The following is an 18,432-nucleotide window of genomic DNA, read 5'->3' on the forward strand; positions in this document are numbered from 1 at the left end:
TTGTCAGCGTATTATGTATCAATTTAGGTTGTTTCACTTTTTTGAAAAATAAAAGACATATTTTGGGCCGATTTTGTTCATGTGTTTTCTTCATTTTGTACAATCTACCGAAAACATCTAGACGAGCCGTCGTTTGTTTCAACATTGTCGAAATGGTTTGTTAATATCACTGTTTCACATGTGTTGTAAATCATAGCAATCACTGATTTTTTCACATGCACCATGGCAACCAAGGTTACTTTGCAGTGAGTGAATAACAAATGCATATCAACCACTAGTATATAAATGTGTTCGGGTTTTTTCGTAATGTTTTTTTCAATACCTGTGTATACATCCCATTTTTTCTTCAACATGTAATCTAAAAATCTACTAGGAAAGCTATTTTAAGCTTAAGATTGTGATGAAGTTATTTATTTTGAACGTTATCAGTGTATTTTACATTTAAAATTAGTATAATTAAAAAAAAAATACATAAAAAATTTAAATCAATTTTATTATTTTTTTAAAACCGGTTGATTTAGAAAGGTATGGACCCAAACTAACTTTTGGTGAAAGAAAATCCGAGGTACATTAAAGTGTGATAATCCGGCATTTCGGACACACCGTGCAGTATAGTTTGCATCGACAGCTGATTTTTTTCAATGTTAACATTTTAGTTTTGAAGCTAGATTCAACATAAACGGTGTTGTCACTCCGGAAAAAACTTTCATTGTTTCAATGAGCCGACAGTAGAGAAGTTCTACAAAATGCTGCAGAAAGCAATCGTCGAGGAAAATTTAACCCCTTAGACGGTATAACATGGACGAGATGACCCCATATTTTTGTTATCTATGAAGAGAAGGCATTTTTCTAGCTATCCGTAAAAAGTTCATTGAAATTTAATCATAATTTTGTGCTGTTTGAGAGGGTGACCCATCTTGCCCCACCAAATGACTTATCTTGCCTCGCCTATTTTACAGGGCAAAAAAAACAACCTTTTCTAAAAATTCTGTAAAAGTGAACCAACACTTGATTTTTGTTTTTTTTTTAACGTAATTTAATAACATACACATAACTTTTAAATAATCATCTGAAAGGTAGACCGAAACAATCATCAGTTACGTGATATTGAAAATTTGGCTTAGGTTACCCAGCTTGCACCCCCCCCCCCCCTCACCCTACATTAATTGCCTGATAGGTGACAATCATAGACTGGTGAATACTAATGTTTATAATTGGTTTCTTCAACAGTTAAAGAGAACTCTAGTAATTTCAATAACCACAACAGAACAACAGCGTGGCTATCACGATAACATTACCGGAGACTGTCATGCTAATAGTACTCCCTCCAGGGTGGCAACAAGAAACAAAATTTTTAAATCAAGTTTCCTGAGATACAACACTAATTTCTCTAATATTTCTCAGGACTCGTTACAAAAAGTGCAACGTAGATGACAACTCCGAAATCTCAGTGGAAAAAGCATTCGATCAGATAGAAAACCGAATGGTAACGGTCCAGAATCAACCTTCTTTGCTAAAAAAAATCAATTTTTATGCGTTTAAAAAAAATCGCGAGTCGGTTAACAATTATCCCTGATTATTTTTCAGTTTTCCCTGATACTCCCTGATTGAAAAACGGAATCCCTGGCATTCCCTGATTTTCCAGGTTTTTGCCACCCTGCAACTCATTTCTCCATATGACCAAATCATCTGATATAACCAAATCATCTGATATAATGTATTCACATGTTAAACCACTTTATAATCTTCATATTAGAACATTTTGTTTGAAAGAATCCGTTAAACAAAATTTTATTCAGAGATTTTTCGAAAATTGCTTCTCCTAACAAATTTGCTCGATGGTACATAGACCACTCTGTTCCGCAACGGCTCATATAACGAGTCTCTGCAGTGTTGACGGAAAGAAGATTAAATTCCACAATGTTACAAAAATTGAATCAGAAACGAGAAACATTCTCCATTGCTCAAAAACGGTACAATCTAATTCCAATTTCATTTTCCGTTTTATGTCTACAGTTATCCGTTTTGAATAATAATAATAAATAATAATTTTTGGTGAAAATATTGCATTTTGGTCTTGAGACTGACCACTCTCATATCTAAACATAGCTCAAACATTTTAGAGCGATTTTCTTCGTTATGTTTTCAACTCAATTTAGTTTTTTTTTTACGAAACGCTCGCATCAAAACGACCTGAGTGTGTTCAAACCACGATAGCCATACCAGAACAGGTTGTGTTCAGAAGCTGCGATGCTGCATTTACATTAAATAATTAATGGGATACATCGGTGGGCCTAGCGTAGTTGGCAACATCTCCGCAAGCCAAGCTGGTAGCCTGGGTCCGAATCCCAACGTCAGCGTAGATGTCGATGATTGAGGAGTGGCGTGATCCACTCAAAATCAACCCAACTGGTCTAGATTCAATCTTAGCCGACACCGGGAGATTTTCTGGTGCGAAAAATCACTAGGATCACGCCCAGGGCTCTACATTCACGAAACATAACAATGAAACTGAAGATTTCTCGCAGTCATTTCGATTCGAGCAGTTTCATTTTCAGTCGATTCCTTTTGGCTACTGTCATCGAATCACGATTAATATTCTCGCTGTCAAACAGATTTGATCACGGGTTTTTTCCCAAATGAAACTGATGATTGTTTCAATTGACGGAGAGATATACTCTTCCCTTTCTTGCAGCGTGTCAATTGAAACTAGTACCGCACGTTTGATGATAATTGACTTTGTTGGGCTCTGATCACGCGCGGAAGGGTCCTAGGTGAAATCGCCTCCCCGGGCGTCGGTGATTGACACTACAACACTGGCGGAACTAGACCAACGGAAAATAAGCGAGAATGAAAAAAAAAATTGGGTTACTCCGCAATTCACCACAAAATGTATATCAGTTGAACGACTCGACGCTTTTGATTTGCGTGAGAATTTTTCTCGCAAGAAACATGAAATCCGCCTTAGAAGCGCGCAGGTATATCCAATCCTGTTGGCGTTTTCACTAAAAGTGCGCAAATCAAATTTCCGCGCTGTTTATGGAAGACATTAACGCGATTGGTTGTATCCGCGCACTTCTACAATGAATTTGTAGCAATCAACAATACATTCCGATTTTATAGTTTCCCTTGAGTATCGAAAAAATATTGGGGAAGAAGTATCGATCCAGTTTGATATCAACGTCACCTTCAACGATATTCAGGCCTCCAGTCGATACGGTATCGGCCAATGCTATTTTACTCATTTTTACTAGTTGTGCGTTCCTACAAATCTGATGTGATCTGAATCACTAAAAAACGCATTTATAAATAAGTTTTCCTTTGCATTATTGCTTGCCTATTTAGTCTGATTCAGTTTGCATTCGAAACAAACTAAATAATTAAAGTCTCAGGTTAATCCAATGAAATGCCCAATACATACAACTATATTTGATGGGTCGTGCGCTCGGTTTTTCTGCGGTGTGCCTCCCAAACCCTACTTGTGTTTAGTCCCGCAGTGTTTCGTACGCCCGAACGAGATGAAAAAGGCCGCAGACGATGCTAAGAAACGTTTCGCCCACCTCGACGGCGACCATTTAACGCTCTTAAACGTATACCATGCCTTTAAACAAAGTAAGTATATGAGATGTTCCTTCTATTTAGAAAAAATAAAATTATCTCTCTCCTAGATAATGAGGATCCTAGTTGGTGCTACGACAATTTTATCAACTATCGCTCGTTGAAGTCAGCTGATAATGTACGCCAGCAGCTATCTCGAATAATGGATCGATTTAATTTGAAGCGAACAAGTACTGACTTCAATACGACCAACTACTATTTCAACATTAGGAAAGCATTAGTTCAGGGATTTTTTATGCAGGTAGACGTTTGATATTTCTTACATTTTTTATAACGTCATTATTTCTTATTATTGTTTACTATTATTATTTATTTTTTCATTTCATCCGATCTAGTCTTAATGTAGTGATATAATCAAAAAGTATAAAAATGTGGCTGGGGGAAGCCGCCTTTGACTGCGGGCGAGGCGAGTTGCTTGCCTCGTCTTCTGTAATAGGGGCCATAATCGTTTTCAATTACACTAAGGTATTTTTGTTTGCGCTGATTTTGTTTTCTCTTTGCTCGGATTGCAGAGTTTACGCAGGTTGTTTACGCGGATTCCGGAGTTTACGCGGATTCCGGAATTTACACGGTTTTTTTACGCGGATTCCGGAATTTACGCGTTTTTTTACGCGGATCCCAGAATTTACGCGGTTTTTTTACGTGGCACGTATCCCCCGCGTAAGCGAATTTAGGGTATTTTTTTTGGGACAGATGATTTGACGAGGAATATTTTTTTTCTTGTATTTTGGGGAAGTTTTAATGGGTGCGTAAATACACAATTAAAACATGAAAAAAAAATCAATTCATGAGCTTCCTAAACAAATCCAATTGATTGGCGTTGCAATTTACCTCATCTGCGGGGTTACTTGAAACCAGGGCTCTACATTTTCGAAACATAACAAAAGATTAAGATTTCATTGCAATAATTTTGATTCGAACAGTTTTATTTGCAACTGATTCCTTTCGGTTGCTGTCGTCGAATCATGATGCACATTTTCGCTGTCAAACAGATTTGATCTTTTGTTCATCGTAGCATTTTAATGTCGTTTGCGTTTTCGCGGTGTAGCTACACTCAAACGACACTTTTGACACCGAAAATGTTTTATTTGACTTTTCGGACTACCCTTTTTCTGTCTCTCCCTACACTTTTTCTGTCCCTGACGACACCCGAAAAAAGCAGAGTGTACTGTAGGAAGTTACCAACACATTCACACGTATGTGTCAAAACTGGTTTGTTTTGGTTTTCGTTCCACGTGGTAAAGTGTCAGGTAAATTTTTTCTCAGCACATTTGCGAGATGGACATATAAAATGGAAACGAGACAAAATGACGAATGCGGTATTGACCAAAACAAAACGAATTGACAGCTATCCCATTATTACGCATACCAATGCAATGACACTGAAAATGTTTTATTTGAAGCTGCAAAGTATAGCACGGAAAAAGTGTAGCTACACCGCGAAAACGAAAACGACATAAATGAAACTAATGACTGTGTCAATTGACGGAGAGAAACTCTTTCCTTTCTTTAAGCGTGTCAATTGAAATTAGCACCCCATTGCGTCGTTTTCAAACAGCTCGACCATATTAGTTTAAGAAATAAAGTATCATCATTCATAGAATAATCCCAAAGTTTTCTTTGTGATATCTGTAAGTGTGACTTCTGGCACGCCTTTGCAGTTTCTGACAATGGTGACAATATTTATTAAAACGAAAACAGTAGAACGTTATATCTGACACAACCGCATTAATGACGAAGAACAACGTAGAGCTATTACTCTGTGCTACAGCGATTTAGAACTTCTAAAGTGACCTAGTGTAGGTTGTAGGTCTTGTTAAGGATAACATTTTTTAATTCAGTCATATATCAACCGACTTTCAATCACCGGAAGTGGAGAACCTGTCAGAGTATTCGATCACCACGTCGTGCGAAACGCGGGAAGCAGAATGGCAGAATGGCGGTCGAAAAATTAAAGGGCAGAGAGAATAACGTAACGTGGGCATTCTCTATGAAAATGTCACTCATCTGAGAAGGAACGAGGAGCGCGGTGAAGCCGCGTGAAGATGAAGCAGTTGATGACACGAAGCAGAGAGCATTGGCCACCATCTGTCTTAGTTTGGAAAAGACCAAATACAGTTTGGTACTGAATGCGAAAAACGCAAAAAAAGCTTGGGACAAACTAAAAAAGGCTTTCCAAGAATACGGAGTCTACAGGCGGATCAGTTTGCTGCAGCAGCTTACGTCAATTCGATTGGAAAATTTCGCAAAATCCGAAGCATACGTGGGCGCCATGGTTTCAACGAGCTGGCAGAAATGAATTTTGTCATAAGTGATGAATGGTTGGCACCGTTACTGTTAATGGGAAAAAAGCAAAGCCTTGGTGCTACATTCCGATTCGGAACTCGACCTTTCGTTTTATTATGCACAGACTTCGCAGCTAACTGTTTAGTGTACGGGACAATTGCGGGGCTAGCGCTACGATCCTACTGACACTAACAGTCTCTCCCGAGTCGAGACTCGAACCTACGACGACTGGCTTGTTAGGCCAGCATCATACCTCGAGACCATCTAGGAGGTGTCAATGGGAATACCAAGCTATTATGATCCCATGGTGATGGACATAGAAGCGTCCGGTCAAACTTTGTCAGCAGATTCAGTAAAGTCCAAGATTTTGCAAGATGTCAAACCGAAGCAGGGACCGAAAATCAATAGCGATGAAGGAGCATTTTACAGTGGCGGCCAATACCACAGACGTCGCAAGGATGTCGGCTCGAATAAAGGCAAGAGCGATGCAGGACATTACGCGGCAAATTGTCCAGAGAAACAAGGATCATCAAAGCATGAAAGAGATCGTGCGATGTGTGCAGTGTTTGCAATCGGTGATGTGCATCAGGAAGAGTGGTGTTTTGACTCCGGAGCAACCACACACATGGCCCGTGTTGGAACGATTTTTGAAAACAAACACGATACGGTGTCCCAAATTGGAACAGCAAATAATGGAAATATGCAATCAAAAGCAAAAGGAACGGTCGACTTAAAGTGTGTTGAAGGTAACGTGTCCGTACAGGATGTTCTTGAGGTACCAGACATAGCGGCCAACCTACTATCCGTTAGTAGAATTTGCTTGAAAGGATTTAACGTGGTATTTTCGGGGAGGACGTTGGCCACAAGGCCGGTTGTTTGTGCGCGTTTTTATCTCCACGTAATTTCTTCATTACGAGTGTGTTTTGCGCGAAAATAAATGGTGAAATCAAGCAAAATTACTAGTGTTGGTGTTCCAAATAACAAAACTATCGGAATATGCAGCTTTAGAAGGATTTCGTGCGAGATGAGTGATATTATTTATTTAGATTTTTTTTCTGTTCGAGTTGTTTGCGTTTTTTTTAACTCTAATAATTTATTTAGGCCCAACCGCAAAGCATAACGGGGCCGAATATCTTTAAGAGTAGGGGAAAGCCAGCTTGAGTATAGCCTGTATCCCGACTGCTCCTCCTCAAACAGGCATAAAAACCCTCTCATCTTTTCTCTCTTAAAAATACAATTTAAAAATACAATACTCCATTTAAACCTACGGCTATCAATAACATTGAAGTTCTTCTCTAAATATCAATTCTTAATATTATTCGTTGAGGTGTGATGGTTCTTCATCTCTTGGGAATCAAAACTTATATCTATGTTCGGTGGATCATGTCTCTCAGAAAGAAGCGATGATTCATGTGTCTTTAAAAAGATCAATAAAAGAAAGAAGAAGAAGAACAGAATTTGTTTGAAACTTTTTGATGGAGGTTGTGTTGGAAAAATAAAAAGAAAAAGCAAGGAGATAATCAAATTCGATACTTGATATCTCTTAAAAAGTCATAAATAGGTATTACGAGCGCGGGGTTGCGGCTAGCAAGCGCATCCCGTTTTTGCATTGTAAACATCACTTTTTGTTTCCGAAAAGAATCAATAGCTTGGTCCTTGCTCTGTGGTACTTAGGGCATACGAAGACTATATGATCAATATCTTCGTACCCTCCACATTCGCACAGATTACTATCGACTAAGTTGATTCGATAAAGGTGTGCGTTTGCAACATAGTGATTGGACATTAGGCGCGAAATAATTCGAATAAAATCTCGAGTTAAATCTAACCCTTTGAAGCAAGCTTTTGTAGACACTTTGGGCGAAATCGAGTGCATCCATCGCCCAAGGTCGTCTTTATCTCATTTTTTCCTGTCAGTTTGCCAGGGCCAGTTGTCAAGGCAGGTGAAAATACTCGGTATAGGTGATCGGTCTATCAAATATATCTCCTTCTATGGCACCCCTTTTCGCTAATAAATTAGCTTCTTTGTTGTCTGGGATTGCAAAGCTGATAATGAAAGACCGATCAATTAGCACTTCTAATATCCGTCTAATTTCCGGAAGGAAACAGGACGGGTGCTTGACCGGTTTAATCGATCGGAGAGCTTCGATAGAACTGAGGCTGTCCGAGAAGATGAAATAATTGCCTGGTGTCTTGAGCTCGATAATTCGCAGCGAATGTGTATGGCAGCTAGTTCAGCTACATATATGGAGCAAGGCTGTGCCAGTTTGAGGGATATGTGATGATCTGTGTTAAAAACGCCATTACCGGATAGTCCATCCATCACAGATCTGTCCGTGAAGAAGGATGTCTGTTCTAGGAGATGGCACAACTGTTGGTGCAAGGTGTTCGAGAATTCCATGAATTTCTTCTTTCATCGACAAATCAAATACAACAGAAGAGTGGGACACCCGAAACAATGTTCAATTCTAAGAGATGGCGCTGCAGTGGTAGTGGTAGTAAAATCGAAATTTCAAAGAGCATTTTGCATAATGACCGGAAAAACTGCTATTAGTTATTCTGTTTTAGTATCATTCTAACTTTCTAGTACTTACTTTTACTCCCTACACATGGGTGGAGGACTTGACGGTGATTCGTCAAGCTTATTTCCAAACACAAAGCTTAATTAGAAAAATTATAATATAAATAATCTACTATATAAAATTGGAATTCCGTAACGCTTGATCTTATTGATATTATTCACTCAGTCTCTGAGGTGTACAGTAATCATCATCATTTTGAATCGTTCTAAATCAAAAATAATAAGCGGTGACATGTAGGTTTTTTAACATGAAAGTGTTCGCTAATGTTCAGGAAAGACATTTGAGAAAAAATAATAGGTATCTAATTACTAAAACTTGAGATATAATTCACAAAACTACACCCAACGCAAACGGGGAACATTTTATTACTTCAGGGCAATTTTTTATTACTTATTGTGTCTTATGACTGCGCATTATGCACAAATAGTAATAACCGAAAAGTAACAAAAATTATGACGGGCACACGCTTGTATGTGTTTCTGCAGGAGAACATACAGCCAAGCACCGCAATGCATGTGTTAGCAAGACTTCACTCGCTGCATTTGTATTGATGCAACGATCAGATTCATGTTTGTCCCTTCATCCACACATAATGAGAATCTCACCCGTCAATCTCAAATGTCTAATTAGAAACACTTTCGTTTCGTCCCCCAGTGTTTACTTGAAATGAAAATACGTTATACTGTCTGAACAGAGTTGCCGAAGTTGCGAATATTGTTCTGGATGGGCACGAGTTTTGTATTTTCAAACAGGTGCAAATGAGTTTCCATGACCCAATGAGTATGTGTTTTGGATAGCTTGCAAGAAAGCGAATGTTTTTGTTTTTCTCTAACGCAGTTTACAGATCGTGATGTCATTTAAAGACGCATTTCAAGTCTTTGAAATCATCAACGTTTGCATACTCTATGACGGGGAAAATGCTGCTTGGCAGCTCTTGTCATATTCTTCCTCTACTCCGTATGCATACAACGAGCGAACTAATACACGCTCACCGGATGAATTGGTGATTGAAGAAACTTGTAACATGTGCAACATATGCGACTATGTGTGTGACTTTTTTTTTACTTGAGATGGAAAGGGAGCAGTTTTTTGACAGAAAAAAATCTTGCATGTGGTTGAAACGACCATTATTAGATAGTCGTACTCCCGTAACACGTGCTAAATATATGACAGTATGTGTTGTTACTTGACTGGGGAAGAATTTTATTGCCTTTTAAGTAATAGGTTTGTTACCCAAAAGGCAATTTTGTGCTATTGCTTCTAAAGTAATAAGGAAAAGTTTTGCGTGTACGTAAAACATGCAACATCATGACTTTCTGTGCTAAATTTGCCTCTAAATCAAACTTCAAAGCGATGACATATGATTTTTTTTCACTAAAATGTTTGTTAACGTTCAGGAAAGACATGTGAGGAAAAATAATTAGTATCTGATTACTAAAACTTGAGATTTCATTCACAAAACTACGTAAAACTTGCAAAATTATGACTTTTTATGCTGAATTTGCCTCTAAATCTAATTTCAAAGCGATGACATGTGATTTTTTTTTCATTAAAATGTTTGTTAACGTTCAGGAAAGACATGTGAGGAAAAATAATTAGTATCTGATTACTAAAACTTGAGATATTATTCACAAAACTACGTGAAACATGCAAATTTATGACTTTTTATGCTGAACTTGCCTCTAAATCAACATTTAAAGCGATGACATGTGATTCTTTTTTCATTAAAATGTTTGTTAACGTTCAGGAAAGACATATGAGGAAAAATATTAAGTATCTGATTACTAAAACTCGAGATATTATTCACAAAACTACATTAAACATGCAAATTTATGACTTTTTATGCTAAACTAGCTGACCCGGCAAACGTCGTCTCGCCTATTCTAATGTTCAATTTATTAATTTTAAAAATTTCAAATTCATTGATTCCTTGCGCATTGTTTATATCATTTGAAATAATTGGTTTTATCGGAATGACAACATCCTCGACTTTTGGCTTTTGTACATCACCTCTATTCCGAAAATATATTGAATGCATTTCAGTTGTTTTCGTTGTTTTTTAGAAACTGAAAGTGGTCATCTTCGAATTCAAAATGGTGTCCAGGGTCAATGCTTGCTTTCTATACATCATTTCGATTACGGAAATATCCATAGTAGTAGTATTCGGTTATTTCCGGCTGTTTCCCAGAAGTTGCCATTTTACAATTCAAACTGGTGTCTGAGGTCAAATTTTAGCTCTTTGCATCATTCTGGATCCGGTGATACACATATTGGGTGGTATTTGGTCACCAGGCTATTTTTCAGAAACCGTAAGTCGCCATCTTGGATTTCAAAATGGCATTTGGAGACAATTTTCGACCCCTGAGCGTCATTCTGGTTGAAGAAACACTCATATTGTGTACTATTTTGTCATATTTGGCTGTTTTCCAGATACCGGAAGTCGCCATCTTATAATTCAAAATGTTGTCTGAGGTCGATTTGTGGCTTCAGTGCATCATAACAATCCCGGAAATACCCATATTGGGTGGTATTTGGTCATTTGCCGCTGTTTTTCAGAAACCGTAAGTCGCCATCTTGAATTTGAAAAAGAAATGGCATTAGGAGACAATTTTTGGCCTCTTAGCGTCAATCTGGTTGAAGAAACACTCATACTGGGTAATATTTGGTCATTTTCGTCTGTTTTCCAGACACCGGAAGTCGTCATCTTACAATTCAAAATGTTGTCTGAGGTCGAAAGGTCGATTTGTGGCTTCAGTGCATCATAACAATTTTGGAAATACCCATATTGGGTGATATCTGGTCATATGCCGCTGCTTTTCAGAAACCGGAAGTTGCCATATTGGATTTCAAAACGACATTTGGAGACAATTTCTGGCCTCCGTGCGTCATTCTGGTTGAAGAAACACCTATATTGGGTGTTATTTGGTCATTTTCGGCTGTTTTTCAGACACCGGAAGTCGCCATCTTACAATTCAAAATGTTGTCTGAGGTCGATAGGTCGATTTGTGGCTTCAGTGCATCATAACAATTCTGGAAATACGCATATTGGGTGGTATTTGGTCATTTGCCATTGTTTTTCAGAAACCGGAAGTCGCCATCTTGGATTTCGAAATCGCATTTGGGAACAATTTCCGGCCTCCGTGCATCAATCTGGTTAAAGAAACGCTCATATTGGGTGGTATTTGGTCATTTTCGGCTGTTTTCCAGACACCGGAAGTTGCCATCTCACAATTCAAAATGTCTGAGATCGATTTATGGCTTCAGTGCGTCATAACAATTCCGGAAATACCCATATTGGGTGGTATTTGATCATTTGCCGCTGTTTCTCAGAAACCGGAAGTCGCCATCTTAGATTTCAAAATGGCATTTGGAGACAATTTCTGGCCTCTGTGCGTCATTCTGGTTTAGGGAACACGCATATTAGGTGGTATTTGGTCATTTTAGGCTGTTTTCCAGACACCAGAAGTCGCCATCTTACAATTCAAAATGTTGTCTGAGTTCAATTTGTGGCTTCAGTGCATCGTAACAATCCCGGAAATACCCATAATGGGTGGTATTTGATCATTTGCCGCTGTTTTTCAGAAACCGGAATTCGCCATCTTAGATTTCAGAATGGTATTTGGAGATATGTCAGAAGAAGGAAGGGTGTTGAAACATTATGGACATTTTTGTTACACCTAAAAACATTCACTTGCCAAATTTGGTTCTATTTGCTAGATTGGTTCTCGAGCTGTGCGAAACTTTAGTTTCATTTGTATGGAACCCCTCCCTTATAGAAGAGGGAGGGGTGTCAAACCATTATGGATATATTTGTTACCCCTAAAAACATTCACCTGCCAAATTTGGTTCCATTTAGTTGGTTAGTTCTCGAGATAAGCAGAAATGTGTGTTTCATTTGTATGGAACCCCTCCTTCACAGAAGAGGAAGGGGAGTCAAACCATTTTGAACATATTTGTTACCTCCAAAACCATTCACATACCAAATTTGGTTGTATTTGGTTGATTGTTTCTCGAGCTGGGCGAAATTCGTGTTTCATTTGTATTGAACCCCTCCCTTCTAGAAGAGGGAGGGGTATCAAACCATTATGGATATATTTGTTACCCCTAAAAACATCCTCCTGCCAAATTTGGTTCTATTTACTTGGTTAGTTCTCGAGATGTGGAGGAATTTGTGTTTTATTTGTATGAAACCCCTCTCTTCCAGAAGAGGGAGGGGTGTCGAACCAATATGGACATATTTGTTACTCCTGAAAACATCCACATGCCCAATTTGGTTCCATTTGCTTGGTTAGTTTTCGAGATGTGCAGAAATTTGTATTTCGTTTGAATGGGACCCCTCCCTTCTAGAAGAGGGAGGGGTCTCAAACCATCATAGGAACCTTTCTCGGCCCCTAAAACCCCTACATACAAATTTTCACGTCGATCGGTTTGGTAGTTTCCGAGCCTATATGGATCAGACAGACAGACCGACAGACAGACCGGACTGCATTTTTATAGGTATAGATTTGCCTCTAAATCAAAATTTAAAGCGATAACATGTGATTCTTTTTTAATTAAAATGTTTGTGAACGTTCAGGAAAGACATTTGAGGAAAAATTATTTCTAATAGCGTTCTCGATCAACCAGATTAGTTGCGAAAATTCGTTATCAATATTGTTTTTAGCACATTTTGCATGTTGTAGGATGAGTACAACGATACACCGTGCCCCAGAGCTGAGTCGAAAAAAATTCCAGTTCGAAAAGATTCTCGAACTGATCGGGGATCGAACCCGATATCACAACCGTGTGGGAGACAATCGACATCGCTAACCACAGACCAAGAGGACCATATACAGCATACAGAATACAGAAAATCACCTGAAAATACTTTTTTTTTTTAAATTTATACGTATTATACGTATACATGCGAAATCTTGACTTTTTATGCGCAATTCGCCTCTGAATCAAAATTCAATTATTTGTGTTTTTTTTTTCAATACAATGTTCGTTATTCTTACAACATCTACAATTTTTTTGCAGAATAATCCATGTCTCAAGCATAAACATTTTACATTTCTGATGTTTTCGAGGTTTTGTGAATAGTTACATATTACGGCATTCGATTTACTTTTGTACTTTTGAATTTGAATTTGATTTTTATAAGAGAGCTTTTAACCAGAAGGTCATTCAGCTCTTAACCTTAGGCGTCGTACACAATTTACGTAACGCTAAAGATATAGATTTCAGACCCTCCCCCCCTATGTAGCGATAGGTGACGTTCGACATGACTCCCCCCTAATATTACGTAACGCTGATCAAATTTTCAATTTCGAGCAAACATCACAGTTACGTAACTGTCTCTACTACACCACCCCCCTCCCCCCTACGTAACAATAAGTAATGCAGACTCAACCCCCCTCCTCCCCTTCATGCGTTACGTAATTTGTGTATGACGCCTTACTGTTTTACTTTTTTTACGTTAGTCCAAACTAGAACATTTGGGACATTTATCTGGAGGAAAGGTTAAGATTCATTGGTTTGAATATCGATTAAGAGGCAGCTTAAGCATTAAAAATCTTTTATTTTCTTATTTTCTACGAAGTTTTGTGGATTAAAAAATGGCGACTTCCGTTGATGAATTTAATGAAAATACGTAGTTTTGTGATTTTATACTGAAATAATTTAGAAACTCCAAAATTCACTCTTGCATACCATGTTTCATCCACCTGACATGATTTGATACATGGAGCAATTGATACATATGAAAATTCCCAGTGTTTGCTCAATCTGTTTGAAAAATTAGTAAAAAACACAGACATATTTGCGTCACACGAAAACGGGGAGGGGTCCAGAGGGGTGGCACCTTTACCAAAACTTAGAGCAACTATTCCCCTTGAAGAAAAGTCCAAGTTTTCCCAAATCGGCCGTTCCAGTGTTGAGCACGAGCATTTTCAAAAAACAAGTTTCGTCCCGGGTCTTTACGGGTTAAAGCAAAGCAAAGCCTTGGTGCTACATTCCGATTCGGAACTCGACCTTCTGTTTATTATACACAGACTTCGCAGCCAACTGTTAAGTGTACAGGACAATAGCGGGGCCAGCGCTACGATCCTACTAACACTAACAGTCTCTCCCGAGCCGAGACTCGAACCTACGACAACTGGCTTGTTAGGCCAGCATCGTACCTCGTGACCAACTGGGATGTTTTATTTTTATTTTTATTTTCACTCATTCAGCTGTTTTAACTGCGCGAATTTATTTGTTCCCAGTTGCGATCTAATGGCAATTTCTCTATTCCACCCAGCTCACCCATTTTCGCTTGATTTTGATCCAGTATTGACCCGGCGTGCTGCCCAAAGCGCACTGTAAATTTGTCAGTTTCAATCCACCATGCTTAGTCCATAAACAATTATCTTCTTACTTGCGTTCTAAATCGTGATGCCATTTCTTTATTCTTGGGTAGACTTGCACTGACCCAGTGGAATAAAAAATTCGCTATAACTGCTGTCAGAACGATTCTATTTCGCTTTGATTCGACCCATTATTGTGCAGTTGGCACCCTGAAATGGATAGTTGCGCAGCGTATGTTGAGTCAGTTTTGGCACACCAATACATGAGCTTTGAATGTAGACAACTGCCTAGCATCATAGTATCGCAGTATCGTTTCATTATTCCAGGTGTTGGCACTGACCCAGTGGAGTGGATAAATTCGCTATCAGTTATACGTTTTTGGTAGAATGAATTTGACAGTGCTTTTCGGCTTTGTCATTAACCACTCCCATTCTTTTTTTTTGCGGATGCGAGACAACATTGATATAGATCAACGAGAACGACTAAAAGAACCATGGCAAGCAAAGCAATAACGCGGACGGACTTGCATGGGACATGTCGAAAGGCGCGACCGAGGACATAATGGAAGGACGGCATGAATGAGAGCAACAGACCAGTGACACAAGTAAAACTGCCGGCATTAGTATCGATGCAATGAGGCCTTGGAACAACAAAGGTATGGTCAACTCTGTGGTGAGTAAGGTGTTATGAACCGGTAACAACAGGTACGTTCCTCATTTATAACACATAACTGCCGTTGAAACCTTCAGTCCAGAGTAAATTCGCTCACATGTGCTCTATTGGTCGCCAGTGACCAGTTCGTCAGACTGAATTGCTCCTGGAGGTTTTGACATTATAACCTGGGCCTAGTGTAGAAGTAATTCGCTAACAGCGACCAGCCATACAACCCACCCTAAGAAGAAGAGAAGAAGAACTTTCTAGTACTTACTTTTACTATATTCAATCTATTTTTATCAAATAACTTGATTTTGCTGTACTACTATATAGAGTCAACGGATTTGTATAAGAAAATCAAGTTTTTTGATAAAAATAGATTGCATATAGTAAAAGTAACTACGAGAAAGTTAGAAGAATATAAAAACAAGGTAACTAATAGCAGTTTTTCCGATCATTAAGCAAAATGCTCGGTGAAATTTCGATTTTACTACCACTGCCACTGCAGCGCCATCTCTTAGAATTTAATATTGTTGCGGGTGTCCCATTGTTGAGCGATGTTGAAATCACACGGGATGGAGCAACAACCGAAGGGTTTATCTCCTTGGACATGAACCGCTGATATACTGACATACAGGGTATTTGAACTTCCAAACATTTCTCATAGTTCGCAATAAGCATTGTATTGGCTATTTCCGATCTATTGAGGAAACGAAACGCCAACTCAAACAGCCTCTACTTGAGTGGTAGCATTCCAGCTATGACCTTTAGAGACATGGTATGTGTCGACTGCATGCAGACTAGAGCGATACGCAAATAACGGTATTGTATCCTCTCTAGCTCCAACACGTGTGAAGCTGCGACCCCTCTGAAGCATATGCTGCCGTATTCTATAACGGGCAGAGTCGTGGTTTGGTAGAGTCGTATCAAATCCTTTGGATGAGCTCCCCATGATATTCCTGTTACCATCCGAAAAAAATTGATTCTTGGTTGACATCTTTGCTTCAGGTAATTGACATGTTTTTCTCATGTTGACTTAGAGTCATACCATACTCCGACATATATAAAGCTAGGTGACTGAGTGATGGGTCTTCCGGACATAACTAGCTCTAAACGGGGTGGTGGTCGCTTTTTTGAAAAGACCACCATCTCCGTTTTTTTCGAGCGAGAATTCAATTCCAAGACAACTGGCCCAATCGGTCAGATTATCTAGCGTATTTTGCAGGCTGTTTTTCATGTCAATGCCAGAGACGCAGTGGCTGATACTACGCAGTCGTCAGCTAACTGGCGCATTGTGCAGCCGTCCGTCAACATGTGTCAATGTCACTGATGTAGAAGTTGTACAACAGCGGACTCAGACAGGAACCTTGGGGTAGACCCATGTATCTCGTTCGTATTATTGTTGGAGAACCGTGGTTGAAAAGTAAATGCTTTTCAGACCGCAGGTTGATCAGAAAGTTTGTCAATACAGAGGAGAATCCTCTTTGATGCAGTTTCTAGGAAAGAATTCGACTGAAACTGAATCAAATGCACCTGTGATATCCAGTAAACCGGGGTCATTTGTTGTTTGCTACCAAGAGCCATTTCCGCTTCTGTGGCTAGCAAAGCCAGGCAACCGTTAGGGCCCTTGCCTCTACGAAAGCCGAATTGGGTCTCTGATAGTTGGATCATTTTTTCCAGCAATTTGCGTATGCATGAGAGCATTGCAATCGGCCTGTACGAGCGGTGATCTGCAGCAGGTTTGTCTGGCTTTTTGATTGCGATAATCTTAACCTGTCTCCAAGCTTTCGGGACCGTATTGTTCCTGATAAGTTTATTAAACAGTTTAAAAAATCGTATTTTGGCTGAATCCGGCAGGTTTTTCATCAAATTAATTTTGATCCTGTCCGGTCCTGGAGCCTTGTTCTTGCAAGACGCGAGGGCAATTGAGAATTCCAGCATTGAAAATTCAGGTTCTTCAATCGCCGTTGTGTCGCTGAATTTCTGCTGTGATGGGACAGCATCTGGACATACCTTTTTCACGAAATCATAGATCCAACGTTCAGAGTATTCGTTAGCCTCATTGTTGTCGGACCTATTGCGCATTTTCCGAGCCGTATTCCAGAGATAGCTCATAGAAGCATCTCTGGGTAACGTGCTTATGAAATTTTGCCAGCACGATCTTTTTTTCAGCTTGTGCAGTTTAGCCTGTTTCAGTTCCAGCTCTCTAAACTGATCAAAAAGTTGATTGGAATGATCTTTCTTGAATGCTAGGTATGCTGCTTTTAGAGTTTTTTTTATCTCGATGCATTCTTTGTCGCACCATTGTTTGTTAGGCCGAATTTTCAACTTGTTCTCAGGGGCGGGCCTCGTCTGAGACTGCAGCGCGCTGTCTGAAACTAATGGAGAAAGCTCATCGGTTGTTCCGAGACTCTGGGATATTATGTTCGAGAATTTTTCCCAATCAATATTCCAAGTGAGATCATACTCTACTTCGACTGTGGTAGCAGACTGGAGCCTGCTCATAATCGAAATATTTATTGGCAAACGGTCATTATCATGGACACATTCCTAGCTCTTCTACGCTAAGACATCAAAATTTAAAACTGCATATTTGACCCAGAACTGTTGTGTATGTGAAAGAGGATAAATTGAACTTCACGGAGAACGTTTGTTTCATTTGAATTTACATGCAAAACTTATCTCAATGATTGAATGAAAAACACTCATAAAAGATTAATAAAATCATAGTTTTGACACTATTTTTAAAAAATATGCTTGAATGATACTATTTTTAAGCTATGGGCATGTGATACATCAGAAAGTGAAGGGTTTTTATGGACGTATTCATGGCCTGAACGCAGTTGTTGCTGATATTTTGTAGATTCAATTGGTAGGGCATTGAAAAACAAGTCCTTTATTATGGTGTCGCGTTACAAAAATAGTAGTTTTTTTCGTATTGTGCAAATGTTACAAACTGTAGACA

General features: G+C 39.0%; 1 protein-coding gene across 2 annotated transcripts in view; it reads left to right on the top strand.

Annotated features, from left to right (window-relative positions):
- Positions 1-18,432, top strand: part of LOC129725655 (putative pre-mRNA-splicing factor ATP-dependent RNA helicase PRP1) — a 56,038-nt gene that overhangs the window by 11,181 nt on the left and 26,425 nt on the right. Inside the window, exons 5-7 of one of the 2 annotated variants that reach the window (XR_008728135.1) lie at positions 3,490-3,612; positions 3,669-3,859; positions 15,140-15,468. Coding sequence is in view for 1 of the 2 variants with exons in the window: in XM_055681710.1 (XP_055537685.1) it covers positions 3,490-3,612; positions 3,669-3,859 (314 nt within the window). In the remaining variant the exon portion in view is untranslated. The remainder of the gene's footprint in view (positions 1-3,489; positions 3,613-3,668; positions 3,860-15,139; positions 15,469-18,432) is intronic. The other variant, XM_055681710.1, reaches the window with a different exon arrangement.

The sequence above is a fragment of the Wyeomyia smithii genome, chromosome 2, assembly GCF_029784165.1.
Source record: "Wyeomyia smithii strain HCP4-BCI-WySm-NY-G18 chromosome 2, ASM2978416v1, whole genome shotgun sequence".
Classification (NCBI taxonomy): Eukaryota; Metazoa; Arthropoda; class Insecta; order Diptera; family Culicidae; genus Wyeomyia; species Wyeomyia smithii.